The sequence below is a fragment of the Camelus dromedarius genome, chromosome 13, assembly GCF_036321535.1.
Source record: "Camelus dromedarius isolate mCamDro1 chromosome 13, mCamDro1.pat, whole genome shotgun sequence".
Taxonomy (NCBI): domain Eukaryota; kingdom Metazoa; phylum Chordata; class Mammalia; order Artiodactyla; family Camelidae; genus Camelus; species Camelus dromedarius.
Window position 1 is genome coordinate 26,402,420 of NC_087448.1, and position 26,872 is coordinate 26,429,291.

At 41.4% G+C, this 26,872-nt stretch overlaps 1 protein-coding gene across 11 annotated transcripts in view; it reads right to left on the bottom strand.

Annotated features, from left to right (window-relative positions):
* Positions 1-19,228: 19,228 nt before the first annotated feature.
* The window catches only part of LMO7 (LIM domain 7), a 189,766-nt gene continuing 182,122 nt past the window's right edge, over positions 19,229-26,872 (bottom strand). For all 11 annotated transcript variants that reach the window (XM_064493074.1, XM_064493072.1, XM_064493071.1 and 8 more), the window contains 4 exons: positions 24,604-24,870; positions 22,609-22,717; positions 21,375-21,477; positions 19,229-20,046 (listed from right to left, as the gene is read on the bottom strand). In XM_064493074.1, coding sequence (XP_064349144.1) covers positions 20,024-20,046; positions 21,375-21,477; positions 22,609-22,717; positions 24,604-24,870 — 502 coding nt within the window. In that variant the 3' untranslated portion in view covers positions 19,229-20,023. The remainder of the gene's footprint in view (positions 20,047-21,374; positions 21,478-22,608; positions 22,718-24,603; positions 24,871-26,872) is intronic.

Genomic DNA, 26,872 nt, shown 5'->3' on the forward strand with positions numbered 1-26,872 from the left:
CAGCACTAGAAACTGGCCACTCTCCCCTGGATCTCTTTTCCTAGTCCCCCATCACATTGTTGAGATGCAGGCTAAAATTGCCAAGGATGGTAGTCAGCAAGATGGGCTCCACCAGATGTAAACACTGGTCGACACAGACATAAGTAGGAAAGAATATGTTTCAGGCAAGAGGCTTTTGAGACAGTGCATCTCAGGGAGAGTTTAATAAACCATCCACTATTCCTGCGTTCACTCTGTGAAGTAGTGATCCCAAATGTGTGGGCCATGGAGCACCTGGAGATTTGGAGAGTTAATACAAAGAGGGTGGAAGAATCTATGTTTTCGAAGTGTGTACCCTCAAACATCGTCGGTAGATTGCATAAATCTCTTACACACATAGCTGCTACTATTTCTAATCTTATATAGAGTGTGCTGCTTTGATTTATGAAATACCACTTATCTGAAGTTCTGTTAGATTAATAGGTCTTGAAATTATGCATTGCCAGAATTACTCTATGATAAATGTGCGAATACTATTGTGTTGAGTGTACTGGGGAAACAAAATGAAGTTTGAGGCATTTAAAAAATTGGGATCCACCATCCTAAATGATAGACTCATATTTATGTTATAAAATACAATTGGATACAAGGAACCCAATTTCTTTTTGAATAATGAACACCTTGAAGGAAACTCTTCACCATTTTTATTCTTTCTACATTTTACTATTTCCATCTTACCTTCATGTGCCCATTCTTTAAAAGATTTGTTTCCCAATGAACATCTATTAAATAATTTATTATTTCATGTTTTTATAGTAGACCTATGCTTTTTATTAGAATTAATATTTTTTTAGAATTTTATTAGTAGACCTATGCTTTAGAATTTTATTAGTGGACCTATGCTTTTTATTAGAATTAATATTTTATTAGAATTAATTTTTTTTCATTACAAGTCTGTTTTCTCCATTCATTAGTTTAGAGACACCTGATTGGGAATTGCAGCTCTGAAATTTTTTAATTTATTTTGTGTTTATTTATATAGTGATTACAGACGCTCCATCACTGGTTTCTCTCTGTTTTGGAGTCTCTGATAAACACAATGAGTATTTACTCCTCTATTTTTATCACTTTCTGACAATAAAGAATATTCTGCATCACTTAGTTTAGAAACAGTACTGTAACCAATGAGATAGTCCTTTGTTTCAGACTGGCTTCAAGCCAGAGAAGTATGATTGATTGTTCTGCAGAAAGAGTTTTATTTCCCAGATTTTATTGAAGTAATCCCTAAGCAAACTTACAGGCACGATGCTGAGTTCGGCATAGACTTCCCACTGGCCAATCTATTGATTCAAAAACTGCTGGCCTACATTAGAAAACCTGGGAAAAGGGCAATTGTCATTAAGAGAATTGTACTGGTCTTTTTCTATCGTTCAGAAGCCTATAACAGACTAAAAGTTAAGGAAGAGAATAAATCGCAACTCTCTTAACCCAGAAGAAAAAAAAAAATCCTAAGGCTGCTCATGGGATTAGGCGGAAGTCTACCCGCAACAGCCATGAACTTGGCAGCAACGCACCATTGACACTATTGAAATGGTTTATATGGATCATCATTTTTAGTATATATAAATATTATATGTAAATATTATATATATATTATACATGAATATTATATATAAATATATTCTATAATGATGTATTACATACATCATTTTTATTATAATCGTTATCATTTTACACAGAATGAAACCAAGGCTTAAAATTTCACATCTTTGTTGGGCTTACTTATAAAGTCGTACTTCAGGTGCATTATATACACACACAGACACACATACACACAAGGGTGGCATAAATCCTTCTGAATGCCCTCTCTGTATGTCACTTTGCTCAGATAATTGACCTTTATAACCAGAGAAAGAGTCCTGGGTCTCAACCAGGAAATTAGGGAGAAGTCTCACAGAAAAGTAAGACAATAATGGAATATTCACTCCAATAAGTTATTTATCAAACTGATTATTAAAGTCACCCGGAGAGTTTTATTTTAAGAGTGTAGCTTCTTGTGCCCTGTGACTAAAAAGCCAATATGCCTTAGGCAAAGCTTAGGATCTTTAATTTTTTTAACCCACAAGGTAATTCCAGTAACCAGCCAGCTGACCTTCTGTCTTGGGATGCCACATATAACGTCATTACCCCCTCGTATTTTCCTGAGCGCCCACCAGACTTGCCAACGGTGACAGCCATTCCCAGTCTTCTCTGCTACCTCAAGTCCAGGCTAGAGTTAATTTTGCCACCTCGTCCTTGTTTGCTAGCAGTCAGAGAAACAGGAAAGCAAGTGCTTGGACCAATCATATCCAACATTTAATTGACACTTCCTGTCTACATGAGTTGTTTATAATTATCATCTGTTCTGAGGGTCACTGCCTGGGCCAGTCCAGTTGTTCAGTATCTTCCATGTTCATACCCATACTAACCAGTGAGTAAGGGACCTGGGGCCACATTGCGTGGTGGGCTTGCTGTTCTGCAGCGGCTATAACAGGCAGAGAAGCAAAAGAAAGGGTAAAGGGGCCTTTGCTTTTCCCCCTTGGCTGCACTCCCAAGGCTGTCCCCACAGGGACCCTGCAGCAGTGAGGAAATCGAGAGAGGGCTTGGTGAGATCATGGCAGCCTGGTGATCCTCAGCTGGGAACTCACTTTTACTTGGCAGAAACACATCCTCTGGTTGAGTCATTTTAGTTCAAGGCGATACATATTTTTTGTTGTTTGGTTTGGTTTGGTTTTTGAGACTAAAGGCCAAAAGAGTAACATCCGTTCAGACTTTAGCTGAGGTGCCCACTTCTTCTAGAGATCTAGATAAAATCAGCATTCTCACCATGATTTCCGATTCTTCTCAAGCTAGTATGCCTCTCCCCAGAGTTTCTGCAAAAACTCTGGTCTCAAACATTTCATGTATTTTAGCAAAATTTCTTCACGATGTTCAGGGTTGCAGGGAGAGTCACACCATGGAAGAAGACTTCTACCAGTTTCCCCGTTTCACCTTCATCATTCTCACCATCATTGTTCCCGTCCTCCCTCCCACACCCCAACTCTGAAGCCTCAAGGCCAAACAGTACCAGGGTCTGGATATAAGGCAGATAGAACAGAATAAGGCAGGAGCCCTGGAGTCAGACTGCCTGGATGCAAATCCCACCCTGCTCAGCCCTCTGCCTCTGGGCAAGACTCCTGACCATTAGAGATGTCATTTGTTAGCCAAGAATGATCATGGTATCTACTCACTGGGCTTTTGAGTAATGATACCAGACCACACCTTCAGGCACAAAACACAGAATTGGGACCATTGTCGGTGCTAAATATCCCCCAGCAGGCATACTGATCAGCCCCTGTGCCACTGAAATGATGCACCCGATCTGATCCCTGCGTTGAAAATGAGGATCAGAAATGGAATCCAGCTCAGTGGGCACTTATTCAATTCTGGGAGAAATCAAATTCCGGTGGTTTCAAGGAATTTATAGTCCAGTTAGGAATATTCTACAAACACATGAACGGGGAGATCCGAGCAGCAATATACAGGGTGACAAACTTAATAAGACAGAAACTGAAAGCTAAGCAAAGGCATATTCAGAGTTGAGTAGTGATATTCAAGGAAAGTATTTCAAAGGAGACATTTTCAACTTGATGTTAGAAATAAAAAAAAAAAAATCCTGATATGTGGCAAATAAGAGAGATGATATTTCAAATACTGGGTATTGTTAGGAACCATCCAGTGATTTATGTGGTTGGAAGGAGCAGGCCCTAAGCTAAGGTGAGCTCAGGGAGGGGTAGGCAGAGAACAGTGGTGGCTGATGGGAGATTCCGTAATGAATCCTGCAGCATTTGCAGCTGTAGGCTCCCAACAGAGAAAGCACAGAGCAACAGGCTGTCCCCTCCCCTTTGGCACCATGTGGAGAGAGGACAGGACAGGAGAGCCTCCAGGAAGCAGCAGGCCATGTGGGAATGTGGGGTGAGGGCCTCCGGGCTCTGCGGGACCTTCTGAGGCAGAACAGGTGAATCCAGCGATGCTCCAGAAATAATGTCACGACTAAATCTTTTACATGCTAACCATCTCTATGGTTTTATGAAATCAGACTCACACAAAGAGGGAAGTGTTTCCACACCATCACCGTGCCTCTGGGTGACTGCGGAGTTGGACACAGGGGCATGTGCACCGCTCAAGCAGCTGTGGGAGGAGGGAACTGTGGGAATAGAAGCAGGGTTGGCCTGAGGGGCAGTGAGACCTCCGTTTGAATCCTAGCTTTGCCAGTGGCCAGCTGGGCGATCTTGGGCAAGCTACCTAAACTTGCTGAGTTCCAGGGTCCTTCCGGGTAAATCATGAATAATGCCCACCTTGCAAAGCTCCTTGTGCGGATCACAGGCAACCATGCATGACACAGTGCCCTGCACACAGAAAGCACTCTATGAATACCAGCCATTATTGTGACGTGCAACACAGGCAGCTGAACCCAAACAGCATGAAAAGTGTCACCTATAGCTGAGAGTCATCAGAGACCGTACCAGAAACCCCGTTTAGTATTTTATTTTATTTTATTTTAAAAACTTTAAACTTTTACATTAGGACTTCTCATTGTTTACTCCTGTGTGTAGGCACCTCAGGGGTTGTATTTGCCTGCCCCCTAGTGGTAAGACAAGCCCACTTTCAGTGTGAGGCAAAACAGCTCATTTTATTGACTAGAACCCAGAGTTTGGAGAGGTAAAGTGACCACCCGAAGGTCAAAAGGTATTAAAAGGTAGAATTGGAATCCAGGTCTCATCACTGCTCTCCATGTTTTGTTTTGTTTTGTTTTTTTCTCCTAGCTACCACTGGGCTGGAGAGGGCTGAGGGAAGTATAGGCTGGACGTTTAATGAATACAAGATACTGGTCTCCCTTTGCCTCACTTCTCTTAAACAACAAGGCAAGTTTCCTTTGGTCATGAAGGAGTTTGGGGAGGCCCTCCGCCCACCTGGCTAACCTTCAATGGGCTCAGGCACGGTGGCTGTTGGAAAACAAAAGGAAGCCTACCATGCTTCAAATGGGGCTGGGCTCTCAGGGGCAGAAGCAGCCAAGTGTACACATGCTATGAAAACCCTGATTTAGGAGTCACCAAGAACACTTTCCACCTGCAAACTGGCCAGAGGAGGACAGAAAGGATAGAAGCCTCCTGCCTGGGTGATCGGGGGTCAAGGATGGCGCACTGGGCTTGTAGCCAGATGAACTGGTTGGAATCCTGACTGAGTCTCTTCTTGCTCTGTGGTCTTAAACAAATCTAAGCCTCATTTGAGACAAATAATTCGTAGGGAAGGAACTATATTTGAGCCCCACATGCCAACATTTTCAAGAGTCAGAGTATTTCGCACATAATAGAGATTCTCATAAATACAAGTTGTTAGCATTTTCCCATCACACTAGAAGGTGAGTATAAAATCTACAACCTTTTAAGAAATGTCACTAAGTCATTATGTTTCTGAGGTGAGGGAGGCTCTGAACCCCTCCAAGTCTCACTTTATTCATCTGAAAATATTCTCACTGGTTACAGGTTAATAATGAGAGTTTATGGCATGTCTGGGTGTTCAGCAAACGTTCATTGGATCTAAAATGAAAACCGACAGCCCTCAGTTTTCTTCCGGTCATTGTCCACCCCCACCCCCCAAACCATAAAATACCCAGAGCAGGAACCAGAGAAGAAACTCAAGTCAGTCCACTTGACAGTTTGGTTAGAAGTGTGGTTGGCACACAAGATAATGATTCTGTGGATTGATGAGTGAATAAACAGCCCTCGGTAAGCCTGGCCCCATTAACATGACAAAGAGTCATGGCTGTATTTAGAAAAATATCTGCCTCTTCTTTTGAAATTTAGGAAAGAGAATTTGCTGATTTCTAGGGTTTCCAAATGGTGTTCTATGAAACAATACAGTTTGGGAGGGTGTCAGGACTCTGGAAAAGAAGGATAGTAATAATATAGGGCAAATAATGGGCTTCTGTGCCCCATCCCTGGTTCAACCTGAACAGGTGAATTTATATGATTGTATATGGAGGGGAAAGTTTCTGCTGTAGGACACTTGTAACATCAGGTAGACTGTGGCCCTGATGAGGCCTGGTGGCAGGTCCCGTCCTGATGAGTCGGGCCTTCTGGCATGTTCCAGAAGGGGCACTCTGAATGCCAATAACTGGTCTATCAGTGAGGACTGATGAGGCAAAGGGTAGGGCCTGAGTGGGCGAACCTGGAGAAGTCAGTCAAGTGGCTGACGTGCGCTACACACTTGCTTTGTGCCAAGCAATGACTAAAGCCCAAAATTAACTCAGTTAGTTCGCGACAACTGCATGACTTCTGGCACTGAAAATCTGCACACCTACCCCCTGTGCTGTATTGCTTACCCATACGAATGCATAATCGTGTGAATAAATAAAACTATAAAGAAAGGCCGTCAGCTCCAGTGTTGTCAGGAGTGTCACACTGCTAGACAAAGGGTCGTAGGCCATTACAGGATGGAACCTTTAGTCTGAATACATTGCCTTCAATTTCCTGCATTGAGGAAACCCTCACTGTGAAAATATGGTTGCTGTCCCTACAGCAGATCACTGCAAGGGAGAAATTCTTCTGGAAGCTTATTTTAGCCTAAAATTTCACATGCAATCAGCATACTGTATAGATGGGATTTACATATTTTAAAATAGTGCAAAATTAAAATGACTGGTAACAGGGAAACTACATAACCCCACCTCCCGTTCACCCTCCACCACCGTACATCCAATAGTCACCATCCCAGAAGCTGCCATGTTCATCCCATGGTCTCATGTCACTCCTGTTGGTGAAACATCTGTACAAAATGCAAAATCTGTCTGCCGTGGCCTGTTGGTTATGTCTGGGAACTTAGTTGTATTAAGTTATTCTCACAAACAAATCCGACACTCCTGGACCTCTTTTCCCTTCAATGATCTAACACTAGGGCAGCGCTGTCTTCCCATTCTTTCAGGCATGGCTTTTCCATGGAGTTTATCAAGGGTAAGGATCAGGCCCTTTACTTGAACAGTAATGTGTCAGTGTAGTTATAAGGTTTGTAAAGCCTGCAAAAGAAAAATAGTTTAACCACAATCAGTTAAGACCTCTGTCCTGTTTCCCCTCTGATACATTGCCCCTCTTGTCAGAAGGCAGTGGCGTGGCCGTGGGCATTTTGGGGTCTGGATAAGGGGAAGTAAATTCAAGGATGTGTCATCTGTGTGAGGTGTGTCCATGTGCCTTGCAATCACTTCTGTGTGTTGCAGCTGTCTTGATTCAGGAAGGGCTTCTAGGAAATGCCTGCCCTCCTCCAGGCTGACCTGCACTACAGTGTCCCGATGTGAAGATGAGGGCAGAAGTCAAATGAGACAGGAATGTGGTTCCACAGCACCTAGTTTTGAAAGTTTTCAGTAGTAGGAAAAAAACAAGTTTGGAAGTGAAGGTCAGAATATTCTCTGTGGAAAATTCCTCCAGATCTTACAGATCATATTTGAAAGAAACTTTTGAGATGTTTTCCAATTTTAAGAATCTTGGAAATTTACATGCATAACCAAAATGAAATATGAAGCTAAAAGAAGTTTATAAACTGTCAGTAATATTTTGCTCAACCATGCTAGAGGAAAGATTAAATTACCTATTATCGCCATAAAAATTTATTACACCATCAGAATCCTATGAAGAAGCAATCAAAAGTGTGTAGCCAAAACTATAGGAAAAAATTATTTCATCGGTGTATTGAGCAGTTAAGGAATATAAATGCCTTTATTGGGCTTTGATGCTTGCACAGTTTGTCAGCTTTTACAATTTCATAATTTCTCTGGATTTTTTATTTTACATATTCACTTCTATATGTAATTCTGTATTCTCTCTTAAAGAGGGTGACTATTTTTCATCAGCTTCAGGACCCATTTATATGCCCTCGCCTCTGAAATATCCTTACCCTAGAAAGTTGCCTGTTTCACTCCCTCACTTCATCCGTGCCTTAGTCTGCCTGGGGCTGCTGTAACAGAATACATGGGCTGGTGTCTTATAAACAACAGAAACTTATTGCTCATCGTTCTGGAAGCTGGGAGGTCCAACATCAAGATAGCAGTAGATTTGGTGTCTGGTGAGGACCTTCCTGGCTCTTTGATGAACGTCTTTTCACTGTGTCCTCACGTGGTGGAAGGGACAAGGAGTCTCTGCGGAGTTTCTTCTATAGGGCACTAATCCCATTCCTGGGAGGCTCCACTCTCATGACCTAATTATCCCCCAAAGGCTCCATCTCCAAATACCGTCACGCTGGGCACTACGATTTAACATATGAATTTGGGGGAGACACGGGCAATCTGTAGTCATTCAGATGTCTGCTCAGACATCACCACACTCAAGAATCCTTTCCTCGCCACCCTATCTAAAACAGAATCCCCTTCATATCCCATCTCTCTGTCCCTTTTCACCACCATTACAGCACTTACTACCTGCCACATTTGTGTGTCATCACCATAAGTTCCATAGGAAGGGCAGCCTGTGTGTTTCCTTCACTGCTTTATCTGCATTGTTGAGATCAGTGCCTAGCTCACTGTGGGCACTCAAGACATATTTGTGGGTTGAATGAACAAAAATTGTGTGTGTGTTTGTGTGGATTTAAAGAAAGAGACAGAGATAAACAGAAATATGCCCAAATCCACTGAAGAGTTTATCTCCCTAATGGAAATTCTTTGGGCTCAATTAACACTGAAAACCCAATTCAGGGGAGGAGCAGGAGGATTCGTCATCTTTCTGCCTTTGCCCAGGCGTGTCAGTTTCATTTTTCATTTTAACAGATGATAATCTACCCTCATCTTTATCAGAGAAGCTCTCCTGGTTTAAAAAAATAAAATAAAACCTTAAAACAATTTTTAAAATGTATTTTAAAAACTAGTAGTTTTTAAAGTCAAGACCCCAAAGTCCTGGCAATCACTGGCCTCTCCCACAGAGTCGGTAAGGGCTGCAGCAGAATCTCCACCACAGAGTGTAGGTGGCTCATTAGCTGAGGAAGCGGATTCCTGCGACAGGACCGCCTCTCCAAGCTGGCAGCGCCCTCTAGGACGGGCACGGACTTTCTAGACCACTGCTTAGTGAGTTAAAGCGTTCCTAAGTCTATTCCTGGCTGGGGGGGGGGGGGGGGGGGTAGTTTAAAACAGGGTGTAAAGACCCGATAGAGAAATAAGGACCTCTCTTCTCCAGGTTGCAACAGCCGGGATTTGCTCCTTACTTGCATTGATCATTGACATTTCCTGTTAACCCTTCAGCCGCTGTCCTGTAGGACTCAGCGCTGGGGTGTGCCCAGACTACTAATACTGGACTGATCGGTGATTCAAAACCTACCAAGAAAGTTATCAAACCGGAAGGGGAAAGGGGGAAAAAAAAAACCTGGTGGAACCTGGTGGAACCTGGTGGATTTTTTCCCCCCATCTTGTGCCAACACTGCCACCTAGTGTTAGAAATACATAAAGGGCACCCACAAGTACATAGTTGGAAAGAAACGCAGAATTAGGAACGTAGTAGCACTCTCTGTTATTATTTATTGTTGATTATCATCTCAAAAGATGAAATAAAGTTTTTAGAAGATTGCTTACTTATTTTTTCTTCCAACACTCAGCATCTGCCATTCAGCTAAGAGTTAACGTGCATTGTTTATTTCTATTTTATCAACCACTTTTCTAAGAGCTTTACATAAATTGATTAATGACTGTTCTTGGTCCCAAGGAGCTCATGAGATATGGGCTATTAGTAATCCTCACATTATTTATTTTCATTTTACACTTCAGAAAAGTGAGGCACAGAGCGGGAAAGTTACTCAAGGTTATAAATCCAGTAAGCCGCAGAGCCACGGACCCTGTGACTCAACACTGTTGTCTTAACCATCCTGCCCCTCATTCTAAATGCTAATTGCCATGAAGGTGATGCAAAATACTTAGAAAATTTGGATCCAACCATCAAAACATTGAGGAACAAACAAATACAGCTCTTAATGGAAAAATAGAAAATTCAGGGTGAGACCAAGTACTTTATCTGATCACCTCGGCTTTTTACATGGAGGTTTGTGTCTCTGAAAGTTCAAGTTTCTACCCCAGGTGTATTATAACCAAACAACAGAGTGAGTCCCACTGCTAATGCTCCAATCCTCCAACAGATGTTAATGTGTTTTAGTGCAATCCCCTTCACCTAGAGAAATTTTAAAAGATTTAAGGTGGGAAAACCCCAAACAGAACAAGACTCAAGTTCCAGTTCTGGTCTGAAACACGTCCATCAATGTAAACATTTTTAATCCCAACTTTTAAAATAATACACAACCTCAGCTTAGAAAATAATTAAAAGAGAATCACATAGGTCCCAATATTAATATTTACATATAAATCATATATGAGCACGATAATAGAATGTGTACATTAAAATATGCTAAAATGGAAGGTAAAAATAAATATGAAAGCAGTGTTTTAAACTACTTAATTGGTATTAAAAAACTTTCCTCCCTCAAAATGTTTACTTTTCTAGATATTTTTGTGAACACAATATTGATTAAATATTCTGATTTTACAAAATATCATGGTGATAAAAGATTGGAAGACTTGGTTGTGGACTAGTGTACAGGCATCCTTGGTTTGCAGGGCTGGCACAAAGGGGCAGGTGGCAGGAGTCTGTCCTTGCCTAGTTTACTGACTCGGTTAGTAACTGACTAAGCCACTTCTCACTGCTCAATGCCACCTACCATTTTAGGCAGAAGTTTCGTTAAAGATGAACTAGTTAAGTTCCATCCTATGACCGTCACTGACTCTTCCTTTTATGTATATTTAAACACACTGGTTCAAATTCTGCTAAAATATATCATTTGAAAATATTGTTAAACATATTAGTTTCTGATGAAAACATATTAGTTTCTAATGAGAATTGTTATATGTGAAATATTTACAGGGCTTTTTGCAACAAAACCATATAACAATGGAAACATTTTACGCATTGATTTTGAAACTATTCTCTTATGGCATATGTCTCTTTTAAAAGGAGTTATATATTTTCTTACTAACTTTAAAATTACCACCTTTATTGTACAAGATTATTAAGGGCAGGGAGAGAATAGCTGAGTGGTAGACTGCATGCTTAGCATGCACGAGGTCCTGGGTTCAATCCCCAGTATCTCCATTAAAATAAATAAACAAAACCTAATTAACTACACCCTCCAAAATAAATAAATAAAATAAAAAATAAAATTAATTTTTAAAAAAGATTATTAAGTTTGTTTTTGTATTTTAAATACCTACTAGGAAAATTACAGGCAGCCACTTACCAGGGAAAAGGTCAACAAATTTGGAAGACTTTTTTTTCTTTTTGCAAATGAAAAAATGCTGAATATCTTCAACTACTGCCAAACAACATAATGAAAACAAAGCCATCAAACATTGTTGCCATCAAGTGTAGCAAAGAAAATACTTGCGTGGTCATTCCCTATCTCATTATAAAATGTTATTTTATTCTGGTAAAGATCCTGTTTTTAGAGAGTAGAAAAGTGGCTGTCAGGGGCTTTGGATGTGGAAGTAGGGAGAGTCTGGAAAAGGGTATAAACTTCCAGTTATCAGATGAATAAGGTCTGAGGATCTAATGTATAATATGGTGACTGTGTTGATAACACCGTATTGTATGGCTGAAATTTGCTGAGGGAGTAGAACTCAAATGTTCTTATACACATACAAAAAGGACAAATATGTGGGGTGATGGATATGTTCACTGACTCCATGAGGGAAATCCTTTCATAATGCATATGTGTATCAAATCATCCCCCTGTATACTTTAAATATTTGGCCATTTTATTTGTCAATTATACCTCAGTAAAGCTGAAAAAAAAAAGATCCTTTTTCTATAAAATAACCCACATTTGCTAATTTCTGACTACAGTTTCTTTGAGACTACAACTTGCAATAAATGATGCAGTAGAAATAGTATGGTAATAATGAGAATATATGAGACTTTATTCTGCAATCTTTTTTTCTATTCCAAAATAGCCATTCCATCAATGGGTAAATGTACCCAGTTTTACCATAAATTATTGTTTTTAATAAAGAAGTAATTTACTGTTGAGTATTTGTCTTCTAAAATATTCTTGATGGCTCATAGTCCTTTTTGTATGTCATCACTGAAACAGAATTTAGGAAATACCATAGGCTGAGATTTGGTGGAGACACCTGTATTGGGTAGCAGACCTCCCGCGAGCGCTCTACCACTGAGCCACACCGATCCCACCCCATCGTCCTTGTTCCTTCTTGACTTCAGTGATGCTCTCTGTGCTTTTTCAGCACCGAAATTTGCTGATGAAAGAATACGCTTATGGCAGTTTGCATGTTATTTTCAGTATATTATTTCAGCCATTTCAGCCTCAGTAGGAAGAGCAGGGGGACTTGCCTTTATATGCATCTGCTATTATGTTGTGTAAGCTCAAAAGATGCTTCTAAACATTTATTATTGTATATGGTACATAAAGGAGAGATTAAATCTTATTGAGTTTAAAACATCACTGAACAAACTGTAGAGGTTCTTCTCATGCATACTTCTTAAAAATCTCACTTGCAAACTGATGACACGAGGAAACTGTAACACATCACAGTGTGCCAAATGGAGGCGCCGTCATCAACCCCGCCATAGTGTGGGATGGCCCTTCACTCAGCCCTCAAGACGCCCCGTGCTACACTGCGTGTTCTCTGTGCTACGTGCCCCTAACAGCCACAAAGACAGGCATGTGTGTCCCTTCTAGAAAATACTAGAAATGCTTGCTTAAAATTTTCCTTTTCAAACACGAAAACACATATAAGTAAATGCTCTAATATATTATTTCTACAACACAAGGGATTCTCCTGCCCCTCATTTTGGAGACGGTGCCCAAAGAAATGAGGCAAACCAGGCAATGCAGAGGTTGTTGGAACCACCACTGTCTCGCTGAAAATTAAGTGCACTGAGATGACAGATGCCATTTTATTACATCTTTTAATAAACTTGAGGGAAAAAACCCAGTATTTTTAGTTAGCATCTTCCTAATGAACTCTCTTTAAATAAACAGAGACATGAGGGGGAATATTAATTTCTGGTTTTAGTTGGTAGGTGAGTATCAACGTGACTGCGGTATGCCGGGTAGCGCCCCCATCCTAATCCCTGGAAGCTGTGGGTTTGTGACCTTCTATGAGAAAGAGACTCTGCAGATGTGATTCAGGACCTAGGGGTAGAGAGGACCTTCAGCTGATGGTTCAGGCCTGCTGACCCAAAGGCGCTGCCTGTTTCAGATGAAGGGATGGGTGCTGATGCTGAATGCGGGTGGGCTGGGCTGCACAGGCCTTCCAGCCATCGATCAGATGGGGAAGTGGACGCCCCGGGGGATCAGGTGCCCATCATGAAGGGCAAGCCAACCAGGAAGAGCAGACAGGACAGAGGTGCTGCAGTGGCCATGGGCATGGAGGCCAGTGAGAACAGGTGCTTCCCCAGGCCCACCACAGGGTCACGACTCTGTCACTGTGTCAACAAGGCCAAGGTCAGAGACCAGCCATGGGGAGACTGGACTGATATCTGAAAAAGCAGGGAGAAGAAATGGACAAGACTAGAGTTTTCTGCCTTTAGATGGAACGGAGGGGGTCTAAGTAGATATTAATTTCAATTATAAAATTGTAAGTAATTCTAATTATAAAAACGTTCCTTCTCACAGCTGAATTCAGTTATTTTATAGAAAGAAAATGCCACACTTGCTGTCGTGTCCCTAGTAAACCGGGCACACAGTGAATACTGGGTAAACACCTATCAAGGTGAACTCAGGTCGTGGGAGAGGCGCGCTCTCTCCACTTGCATCTGGCCTCTGGCTGTGAGCCATGCTCATGACGCTGGAACTTAAATGTGTTCAGAATGAAGGCAATATGGACAGCCTAGACCTCACCATACATCCGGACATCCACTGACACACACTCAGCGGTTTACGACTGAGACCCCAGGGAGCTAGTCTGATTTGGACGTAGACACGAATTTAAGAACACTCAGGACTTGCAGGCTTGACCCAGGAGCCCTCTTGTCTTTGATAGACATTGTCCTGCTGCTGTAGAACAGTGTGAGAGGGCAAGTGAGCTTCTGACAAATGTAAGAGGAACTCTCTGTTTAGCCTGAAACGGCAACAGGAGATCGATGCCTGCCATGCAGGTCTGTGACACTAAATTCACTATGGATCCAATAAAGCTCTAGCCCCACCACAAATAAACAGATTTTTAAAGGCAAGCAGCATACAAAAATATGTAAGTTGAAAGCCTGAATGTAACCTCAAAAGCACTGCTGCCTCCTCTTCCTGAGTCTGATCCGTCTTGCCCATGGAATTTCAAATGAATCTTATTTTTTTCCAATCTAATTTTAACAGCAAGGAGTTTTGATCATCTTTCACAGGACTGTGTTATAAAATTGGTGTTGAGAAATACTGTCTATGAAGCGCTTGGAGGCTCTTTATAGTAAGCTTTAAAGAGCTTCACACCAAATCATCAAACAGAATCATCAAGGGAGTTACTGGGTCAACTACACATGTTAAACAAATATCATGGGATTACAGTACTTAAAATCCACAACCTTAAGTTTAAAATTTAATCATAAAATGAGCATTTAACCCATGATTTCTTTTCATAAACTTTTATATAAGAAACCTGAAAAAGTATGAGACTATTTTTCACACCTTATATTCACAAAGTATTCAGAAGTATTCAAAAATTATCCAGGTTACCCGAGGGAGGGTGTAGCTCAGTGGTAAAGTGCATGCTTAACGAGGCCCTGGGTTCAAGCTCCTATACCTCTGTTAACAAAGAAACAAGTAGAATAAATAAATAAACCTAATGACCTCCCTCCCCTCAAAAAATCACTGTAAAAAAAAATTATGCAGGTTACCAGTTTTTTCAGCTCATCACCACCATGAGCTGATCTTTTATATTTGCTTGAACGGATCAGACTTTCACATGTGAGCACTCCCTCACATCATCCTTGGTAGGTTGGAAATATTCGAAGGAATATTCAAAGGAAATATTCTTGTCCCTCCCCTGTTCTCCCTATATTGTTCCTTAAGAAACTCGCTGACTTACAAGGTTTTAATTTTGAAAGGCAGGGTCTTACATAATGCAAATACTCAATTTTTAAGAGAATTCATGAAGACTGATAACTGTGGTAAATGTTGGGGTGTCAACCCAACATTTTGTGCTTGATACTCCAACGTTTACTCCACCAAACCCCCATTAGTTAGCAAGAGCATGATTGGGAAGTTGAGCTTCACTTAAGGAGGCCCCTTGTTCAAAGATGGGCAAAAAAAAAAAACGCAGGCAGGACCAATGAGAAGACAAGGCTTCTGTAAAGTTCCCCCTACGTACTGAAGGGCAGTGAAGGATCAGTCTGTCTTCCCAGGGAACATGAACAAAAAGCCTGAAGCCCGTCAGCCCTCTTGCAACCATGGCCATAACCAGGCCTTAGGATCAGCCAGCGCTGTGAGGGCCAGACAGCCGGAGATGAACAGTGTGGGTCTTGGGTAACACTACTAAACTGCAAGATGAACTGACCCTCTTGACTTTCTCTCAGGTGAGGAAACAGGCTTACGTTTAAGTCAATTTGATCATGCAAACGAACAAACTTTAAAGGACATTTCTTTCTCCTATAAAGTAAGGGAGGCATTTTGGTGGGTAGTGGGTTGATCCCAACTCAGAAGTGGTATTTTGTTCCTTCTGCACACTCCATCTGCTAAGATTGCATCTGCCCTTCAAGATGCGGTTCAAATACCAACTCTGCTGTGAAGTTGCTTCAGTTCCCTTCGTGTAAATGTCTTGTGGATTCCCACATGCTGCACTTCTCTCATAGCCCTGGTCTTTTCTGCCAGGCACATGTGCCTTTCCCTCCGTGAGTGCATTCATCAGATATACTCCCTACATGTTTCATGACAAGAATCTGAAAGCTTTCTACCTGTCCTATACACGTGAATTTTAAACACACATTAGGTTTCTTTTAAATGCCATTTTTACTGGCATAAACCGGAACTTGCCTTGGCATAGTCCTTTTAATGCCTCTTCCGGATTGCAAGGATTGAGGTTCAACTGCTAAAAGAGACATATAAAACCCCGACCCTGACATACCCTATTAGATATGTCTCTCAGCTCTGTCGGGCAGAACTTATGACTCCATGCCTGTTCATTGGCATCCAGCTAGTTTCTTTCTTTCCTCTTTTTTTTTTTGTTTTTGGCTAGTTCGCACTCCATGATCTAAATGAAAATTAAGTAGAATGCCAAGATTACATTCTTGAACAGGACAAATTTAATTTTCATGCTGAATTCAGCACTGCAGAGGCCCCGGGTTTTCATGGCTATAGAGGGTAAAACCATCCTCTCCCCTTCTCTTCTGTCATGCCTACCCAGAAAATAAAAATACTTGATTTCTCAAAAATATTGAAGAAATCATCCCTTCTCTCTACTCTGCTCACTCACTCCTCCCCATTGGGGGGAAGAGTGAGAAATACTACATCTTTGGAACAGACTGAATGTTAGAATTTGCCTTCTTTGACCTTGGCTTTTGACTGCTTGCCCACAGGCCATGCATAGTCCTCTCCCCTCTGTATGGTTCTCCCACAAACATAGAGGACAAAGATCTCTTCTCTTGGCTACTCAGTGGTTAAGCTCAATTTGAGTAGGAGGAAGTAGGGTGTTTGCCAGCAGAAATGAAGCTGCTATTTTTTATCCCTGCCTCTTGTAAAGGTTCCCAGTGGACCCAGCACTCTGAGGAAAATGGGGATTATTCCTCACCATACACACACATACGCATACACACACACTTCTCAATGTGCAGACCAAAGAAATCAGTGGCTAGAGAATATATCTGTACTGACTGCCTCTTTAAGTCAAGGACATAAAGAGGTAGTTTTCAAGAATATTTATGAAATTTTTAAATGTAGAACTTTCTTATGTCTTAATCTGGCATCTAGACAGCAATTTCTGACTTGGCCTCTCCCTGCTTCCCACAAAGGATACATGAAGACACTGAAAGTGATGAAAATCCTTAAGACAGAGATCGAACGCTGGCAACACTAGACTCTGGTGGTGTGGGGAGTGTGTGGAATTTCAATCAGCTACTCTGACATTGAACTATGGATCATATTTAAGAAACAAAGCTTGTCTGTAGCGTGAAATAAGGCAGCATGACCATGGCTTGGACCTCAGCTGAGAGACCCAAAGTCTGTGTACCAGAACTCGGCAGAACCGAACTGCCACCCAGTTGGCTGGCTCTGCCCCTGGAAGTAGCCCGTGTACTCCAACCCCAGCACCTTTCTGTCCATGACCTTCTGAGGGTCCCCTAGAAACTACAGGGCAGGTGGTGAATGGGAAGCACCACGTGGATCAAGGGAACTCACAACATACTGGGCAGCGCAGTTCTGGCTCCTAACGTATCATGGGGAATTTATACCCCTAATACAGAACATGCCCTGGGGATGGCTTTCCAAGCCCTCCTTCAGTCCATCCCTCTGGGTAAACAGACAGAAACATCAGGACAGTGAGAGGCTGCTAGGCACCGGAAACTGGGTTAGGAACTGTATGCATGAAAGCCCCAACTGAGTATCTGAGGTGGTCAATCCACCAACACCATAATGTGGTGAGAATGAGGCACTGGCAGATTATATAGCGTGTCTATGTATCTCAAAGGTGAAGCAACAGAATTTGGTGATGGATTGGATGTAGCATGAGAGAAAGGGAAGAGTCAAAGTTTAGTGTTGTCCTGAGGAGCTGAACGTGGTAAGGTGGCGGGCAGACAGCCACGGGGACAGACCTGAAGCTTGTCTAAGCTGGTAGCATCTTTCTGGAAACCAATTTGGCAATATGTATCATGACAGCCTTAAAATGATTAATCCTGAGCCAATCATCGCATGCCTATGAAAATAAATATAAAGAAATAGATATGATCATGGGGAGTCCATCATAATTCACATTAGAAATATATATATATATAACTATATTCTATATATTAAAATGCTAAGTATTAGAAACAATTGAGATATACACAGTAGAGGAATTATCAACTAAGTATTAATAGAACCAAACAATGGAGCAGTATGCAACCAGTAATAAAAATAAATAGAAATGATTTTAAGAACATGGAAAAATTTACAATCCAGTGTTAAGTAGGAACACAGGAACTATGTATGGAATGAGTTCAAACAGAGCTCTTGTCTTTGAAGTCTGGAATTGAGAATTCTACTCCTTATGCTGTAGGTACTTGATAAATTTTCATCAAAAAACACACATTACCTTAATCATCAGAAATAAAGAATACTGAACAAAAATAAAAACAAGATGGGGGAGGGATATATTGGGAGTTTGGGATTAGCAGATACAAACTACCGTATACAGAATAGATAACAAGGACCTACTGTACAGCACAGGGGACTATGTTCAATAGCTTATAATAAACTATAATGAAAAAGAATATAAATATATGTGTATAACTGAATCACTGTGCTGTACACCAGAAACTAACACAACATTGTAAATCAACTAAACTTCAATAAAATAAATAAATAAAAATGGGAACTAAATTTTTAATTGGAGCTTCATATATTTCTAACCTATTCCAGTATGGTTTTCATATCCTGAAATTCTCTACTCCAGTTTCATTATTATAAAGGATCCAAGCAATTTATGTTTTTGCTCAAAACACGGAAAGTTTTATATTCTTGCACACTCACTCCAGATTTCTAAAACATTAGAGTATATATTTTTTTGCCCTATAGATTTTCTAAACTTACTGTTATAGTCTCCTTTTATCACTGAAGAAACAAAAGAATATGTAAAGATTCTATGCACATCATCCAACAATTTACCATTCACTTTACCTCTTACCATAAAAATTCATTGCATTCAAAAACAACTTTCCAGCAAAAATAGAAATAAAGTTCCTTGTTAAAATTTTCCCAGAAAAACAGTATCACGATTACAGTGATACTTTCCTGGATTTCATATATATATATATGTATATGTGTGTGTGTGTATATATATTATATGTCACATCTTGTCATTGTATAATTCAAATATGTGCAGTTTACTGTATGTCAACTTGTACCTCAGGAAAGATGCTAAATAAAATATAATATCCAGAAAAGTCACACACTGAAACATGATTAAAAAGGTTGGAAGGATAGTCAGACAGACACACAGAAGAAAAGGAACCACTCCTTGAATGCATCAGCAAGTTTATTTACAAATGCAGTTGAACAGAAAGGCTCACTAGTTTCTGGAGAAAGCCTCTGGCATACAAACCATGAAGATCTTCCATGAATGAAAAGAAGCAACTTTCTACTGGGAACTGCTTAGCGACAATTCTGGTGAAGAAAACAGAGCTCCCCTCATCAAGCAAGTAAAATGTTAGGTAAGTTAAAAAAAAATTGTAATTGCAATATTACATAGATGAAAAGAAGGATACAGAAAGCAAATTTGGGGGTGGATCTCAGTGAAATTTTCCACATGGTCCTGCATTAATTTAGCATACATGACAATAAACAGAGCAAATGCAGTGACATATTTATATTAACTATTTCAAATAATGTTTCAGAACCGATAAAAAAAAAAACAATAAAATAACCCTCTTCAGAACACCACTAGAAAGTCAAATTAGATCATTATCGGCCTCAAAAATATTTCGATATTCTTATTTTTTTCCCTGGTGCTTTGAGGATGCTGAATTCAGAAAGGAAATACTGTACTTCCCCCAACACACACACACACACACACACACACACACACACACACACACACACACACATAATTACCTTCTTATAAATAAACAACAAAAATACAGGTTCTACCAAGAAAGAGTATAATGCTCTGAGGTACTCTAAAGAGGCCAGGAAAAGTGTTATTTCTTAAGGAAAAAAAAAAGCAAAAGGACATACAATAGACATTTATAGATCTAAATCAGCAGCAACCACCTCTTCTTCTATCTGCAACAGTGCTTTCGTGTGGAGGCTTACATCACATGGCGGTTGGCCGTCCAGCTGATCAGGCAAGGAGAGAAGAGAGAAAAGTGCTTAGATTCAGAAACACTGCAATATCGCCACCTGCGATAGGTAGCAGTCACCACGCAGAGAACAACCCCACGAGGTAGAGAGTAACCCTGTTACTCACTTAGGCTAAAGTGAGGCAAAAATCACAGCCTCCCGGTTTCTGGAAGTCCTCATTTGCAAAAAAAAATGGAGAGAAAAATGAACTGCTGATATAGAAACAGGTTACACTCAACTCTCTGTTATTTGTACTGGAGGAGAGAAAAGGCATGGGCAGATTTCTCCATGATGATTCCAAAAATCAATTCTATTTGGCTTTGGAATGTTGACTCGAGAGAAAAGCCCACACACATACACATGCTCCCCGCACCCCTGCTCCACGCCCAGCCTTGGCACTCTCCAACCTCCGTGGTGGCATCCAGGAAGGCACTGGACCACTGGGGTAAGAAGGCTCAAAACACGCCGACAGATAAAAGAGAGTTGACTGGGCTTAAGCCACTTCCAAAGCACTCTTCACATAAAGGCCATACAAATACCTCAGAGCTCAAAAGCATATGGTTTTGCTGATACCACCTGTAACAAACACCCTTTCACAATAAGGAAGAAACACATGTTACCAGCATCAAGGATCAAAATATAAAGAGTAATGGTTTTCTTTATGTAGCTATGAACAATATGCAGCCTATGTTTTACAACATACTTAGATGAAAACATGCTTAGACACAAAGTAGCATGTGAAGTCTTCAAAAAACTAAATTTTTCCAAAAATGACACTGAAACACTGAATCAGAATTAATGCTCTCCTTTTTAGAATATTATATATATTGGTGGTCTGTTTTATATAGCAACAAAGCATAAACTTACTATTATCTTTTTAAACCACTGTTTTCAAAGTTGGTCATATTCTAAATCATATAATCAAAGCCCACTGGTAAATAACAGAAATCAGCTAATGATGAGGGGCCAATCCTTAGCCAAGAAACAAATTAGAGTCTATACAGAAGATTCATTTGAATGGTCTGTCTCAGTTTATTGGTCTCTTTGAGTCATTAGAATTTTCTCCAGACCCTGAGCAGACAGCACCGTGCACTGTCCTGACTCTCCAGTTCCTTGTCCCCACAACCCCTCTCTCATGTGGCTGGAACCCTGAGCACTGACCCACTCACGGGACCCTCTGTGAAGGGGACACACTGAGGTTCCTAAAACCTGGACTTCTAGGGCAGGGAGCTTGAAGGGGAGAGGGTCGCAGGCTCAATGAAATGCATGGGAGCCCGCGGTCTCCGTAAAAGGCAAGAAATTTTCTCCCTGATTTGCTCTCTTACATTTGAATCTGAGATAGCAGTCATTGCAGTACAGCTGGCTGTTTCGGATTCTGACTTCGGCTCCTGAGGAAGAGCCTCCGAGGTCCCGCTCACAGGCCGTGCACTGGGAGACAAAAGAACAGAAACAAGAAAAGGAAACATCCATACTTAGCTCAAGAAATCTTGGGGCACTCCCAGAAAGGGGGAAAAAAAAAACTGAGCAAAATGCAGCCTCTAAACTCTTAGATATATTTCAGCAAAGAAATTAAAAAAAAAAAAGGCCAAAGGATAATTAGATTAAAATGAAGCCTGCTAGATGAGACATTAAAGAATTCATAAAGCCGATTCTCAGAGCCAAGATTTCATTCTAAATATACCAGGAAAGTAGAAATGATTCGTTGATTGGCTTAAAGAAATTGAGTCTTCCTTTCTCCCAAGAAACTGGCAGAGGACAAAGCGCCCCAGGAAGTAAGCAGCAGAGGGAGGGCGGGAGGGAGGGATGGCAGGAAGACTGGGTTTCTGGCTCTCCGTCTGGGCTGGGCATCCCCACAGCGCTGATGTGACAAGTGTTCACATGTGCGCTTTCCCTTCGAGGCTGGGGAGTTTGATTCCACGTGCTCAAACAGTAATTTGCTCTGCCTGGGAACAACCCAAGCCAGAGACACACAAGCTTAAATAAGCTGAGGTCCACAAGACTCTGGGATCAACAACTGGACCAGCCCAACACAAGTTCAATAAACAGATGTGTTTCTAAAGACAGATACTGCAAAATAAGGTCATTAGATAGCCTTAATTCTTTCTTATGTGCAAGATCACCTCAGGTGCAAGCAGGCTGTGCAACTGAAAAAGCATTTGCAAAATTTTCCCTTCCCTGCTCTCCCTATTCATAGCTAGACTTTTGGACACTTTTAATTGCCCATCCCCATGCTGTTAATCACCTTGGTGAGCTACTTGTTAAATATGCCTATGATGGCATCTTAGAGAAAGCATTTATGCACCATAAATTTTACTTATAGAATCTTAGCAAATGAGATAGGAAGTGCACAGTGCTTCCAGGCTTAATTTTTGAAACCAGGTTCAAGGTTGGAGGACACAGCAGCAGTAACAGGCAGTGTGTGATTCCAGGTGCAGCACAGACCGACACAGCCAGCGCCTAGCTTGTTAGTGGCATGTCCACACCCAGTGCTCGCCAAGAAGCCATGCGCTCTCCCAGCCAAGCGGTGCGGGGCCTGCAGGCTGTGCGGCTTGGTCTCACCTTAAAACAATGTAAATGATAACAAAGACCCAGGGACTCGATGATCATGGCGGCTCCTCTGCCCAGAATGTTATCGCAGTAGGAACACACGCGCTTCCCACTGACCGACCTAGACGCGGGACAAGGACAGGAGGCTTTCATCGGCGCAGCTCAAGGTTCTTATTTAAAAGTCACCGTCTGGTGTTAACATGGATCATGGTTCTCCAGGAAGTCTTTATGTATCTGTGGGAGGGAAACGTCCACCAGCCAACCGAAGCATGCCCTGGTTATACTGGGCCTCGAAGGATCTCTGTGAAGGCTCTGGAACCCTCGACACCTGTTCATACATGTGAACAGTTCCAGCAGTCCCCCCTGCACTTCATGCCACTATCCCGTTCGGACCACATCTGTACTCAGCAAACCTCCCTCTCCTCTCATCCAGCCGATGCCTTCTTGCCACGTAAATCCACCAAAGCTCAACCCGAATCGTGTCGTTCTGCCCATCAGAACAGCAGCCCCAACCTCTTCCAAGAGGCACTGCAAGTCTGTTCAACCTACGATCTCAACCTTATTTTCTCATTTACCAGATATTCTAGTTAAGCGGAAGTTATCAGTGCTTCCCGGACTGTGCCTCTGGCTTGCAGGACTGCCTCTGTGTAGAACAAAATGAAAACTGCCTGCTCGACAGCTACCATTGAGACAGGGAAGGTGAGTTTCTCCTTTCCTTTGTTTACAAGTCTTATCTCCTCTCCCAGGTGGAAAGGTGAAGGCTACTTCTTATCTTTGCAGCCACAGGACTGGCACAGCACTTCAGTGACACTGGAAAGGGCATAGGTGTCTCATGGGCACCATGTGCTCTAGACAGAGACCTTTTCAGGGCAGAAAAGCCCCCAGCCCCTTCTTTCTGCTTTCTGAGGGTGGGGTTCTCAGTAAGGAAATGGGTTCTCTCTCCTCCCTCCCCTCCCCCATCTCTATGGCCCTCATCTTCCCTCCAAATTTACCCTAAGTCCCCATCCCTTCTCCTAATTCAAACCCCCTGATACATGTTCTATATATCTTGACACAGTAACATTTTAGCTGGATATGAAATATCTTCATGTAACAAAATCCTTTAATTGATAGCTAAAAAAAAAAAATCCCAATATTAATCATTGTGTTTCCACTTTGCAGTATTTCATTGGTGACCAAAGGCAGGATATGCCAACAGAACTCCCTTCAGGTCTCAGCAGAAACACTGCTGTATGTGGCTTCGGGAGGCATCACCGATCTGTGGAGAAGCCACAGAGATCTAAAGCTCTGCACACATTGATCATCTGAGCTTTAGTCCAAACCAAAAGGCAAGTGTCACGATCATTCACTGTAACGCTTAGCGTTCCCGCAGCATATGACCTGCAGAATTCAGGTGAGGTTGTCTGACCAAGGTGTCAGCAAATCAGATAAGAGAAAAACAATGGTTTTGGAATTCAAAAACCCCCCGAAGCATTATCTGGCTTAAGACTTTTGTTTGTTTGTTTTTTAATCTGCCTCCTTAAAAGTTCCACAGATGATGGAGCTTGGTGATAAGGTTTTCCTTCTATGCTCAGTTCCTATAAAATGAGTTATAACATAGTCTCATTAAAGCTGCCAGACCTTTTCTAATATGGCTTTTACTCATAAATTTGTTATACATTCATGAGCCACTGTGTATTTTTATGATTCCCCAGTGAGAACTATTCAGGTACGTCTGCATCTAAGACACTGACCCCAGGCACAAGCAAACAAGACAGTGGCAACGATCTAAACATTTCTAAGGCCTCCAGTGGCTTCAGGCGGCATCTATAAATGCTCTTGGGTTGGCATGGGGTGATATTAAAGAAGCCTTCTTCATTGATTTGATAAAGGAACACTGAACTTGACACATTCAAAAAGGCTTGTTTTTCTTTTTCATTGGAAAGCTGGGACAAGATTTTGGGAAATTTTGAATGAAAAAGTACCCCGAGACTAAGGAAAGAAGTGCAAAAACCCAAAGGGCCTCACCTGCTGCGTGGCTGTGGAGCCACAGGGGAATGGCTGCGCGGTGTCGGGGTAGGTGGGGCGGTCTTCACGGAGCCAGCTGCAGGAGGAGGTACGCCGGAGGATGGGTTTCGCATGTAGGCACGGTTGGATGTGGACACCAGCTGTGGTGGGGGACGACTGAAGTCTTGGACAGAGGAAGAGGCGTAGACCCCTGAAGGCTGATTGAGCCAAGAGGACTGTCTCCAAGAACTAGTTTTTGGGGAATCCAGGTTATCCAGAGATTCACCTCTGAAACATAGAAAGGATTCATCAACATTATAAAACACATTCAATTAGACATCTATTTAACACCACGACAGTCATTAAAATATCCATGTTATGTATTTTATGAGCAGGTATGAATCTAACAAGTCCAGTTACATATAAAATTACCTTTAACCACTAACGTTGCCTTTCATGAGAGGCATCATGATGTTTCATACTCAGTTAACCTTCCTTTATTTTTATTTTCATGTACTTGCTGCTCAGAAAAAAAAAAAAAAAGATGCCAAAGTAGAAAGAAAAATACTAAGAAAAATATTTTAAGACAAAATATTAGGATAGAGAAGACATACACACATCCGTTAAATCTTCAATTGTTTAGACTTATCAATCTTAATTTTTTAAAACCCAACCAAAAAAACACCTTTTTAGGCACTTACATATGTCAGGTATTAAAACACTGTCACAAAAATATTAAGTTTATTTAATCTTTACAACAGTACATGATTTTTTTTTTTTCAGATCTCATAGAAGGTCCCTTGCCCAGTTTTACTAGCTAGTGAAAAGAGCTGATCAGTGGTGGTATTGGCTCTCAAACCAAAGTCTCCCTGATCCCAAGGTAACCCTGGTCATTCCTACTGCGCAGCCCTCATCCACTCTCTGCCCTAAACTGGGAAATGAAACAACCATTTAATGTCCACAATAGAGAAGCATTCTCCAGCCACTTCTCTTAAATTGAATATGCAGGTAAAATAGCATTTAGCTCACTAATTGATTTAAATACAACTCTGGAAAACCTCTCTTAAATGAAGTTATGTGCTTAACATCAATTCTGATCTACAAAGTTTGACTCCAAATTACGTTTTTTTTTTTCCCTACCTGGTCAATTTTGTTATTACTTTTTAAACTTTCTCTCTTATCCCAAGTTTGAAATACATGTTTCTTTTCAAATTATAAAAGTACTATATCATCATGATGAGAAAGAGCCAAGCAATACAGCAGGGTATCTGAAGGAGGAGTAAGGTTCCCCCACCTCTTATTTACAATTTACCTGCCCCAGTCCCCCGAGTAGCCACCGTTAACTGTGTATCCTTCTAGACTTTTTTCATATATGCAAGCACATATTTGCATATACATACAAATTTAAATAAGTATAGCCATGTCGTAATATACATACATAACATGTTCGTGTGTTTTTCTTGAACAAAGGGGATTATTCCACAACACAGATTCTTCATAAACTTGCTTTATTCCACATAATATGTGCTTTCTTAGAACTGTCTTCATGTCAGTGCAGGTGACAGATGGTACTTTGGTGGCCCCCAGTGGATCATCTTCCTGGTATCCATACCTGTGTGTGGTCCACTGATTGTGGGCTTGGCCAGGCGACATGTTGGTTAATGGGACATTAGCAAATGTGACACAAGTGGAGGTTTAATAAACACTTGCATGTTAGGGCTGATACTCTTGCAAGGTTTCCTCCGAGTCCAGGTGCCATGTCACGAGGGAGCCTGAGCAGCTGTGTGGAGGGGCCTATGTTCCCAACCAGCAGCCCTAACTGAGCTCCCAGTGGAGCATCTACACCAGCCCTCTGCCAGGATACACACAACACATGAGCTAAGGGCATTTTATACTTTAAGTCATAAAAAATAACAACAGAAAAATACATGACAGAGACATATGTGGCCTTCAAAACCTAAACTACTTACAGTCTGGTCCTGCACACACAAAAAATTTGCCAACCTCAGCTCTAAATATGCCCTAACCAATACCAGGCAAAGAACTGCCCAGCCATCACTCAAAATTGTAGGAGTAATGAATTGTTATTTTAACCTACTCATGTTGAGGGGGTATATTATGCAGCAATGTCTCTTCCATTCCTTAACATCTGCGTAGCGTTCCACTCTTCAGTGTGCTGCTGCTTACTTAATGAGCACTAAGTACACTCTTATCAGTAGATATTCTGATTGTTCTCTTTTTTGCTATCGTGTATATCCTTTGAGATATCTGTGCATACTTATCCAAATAT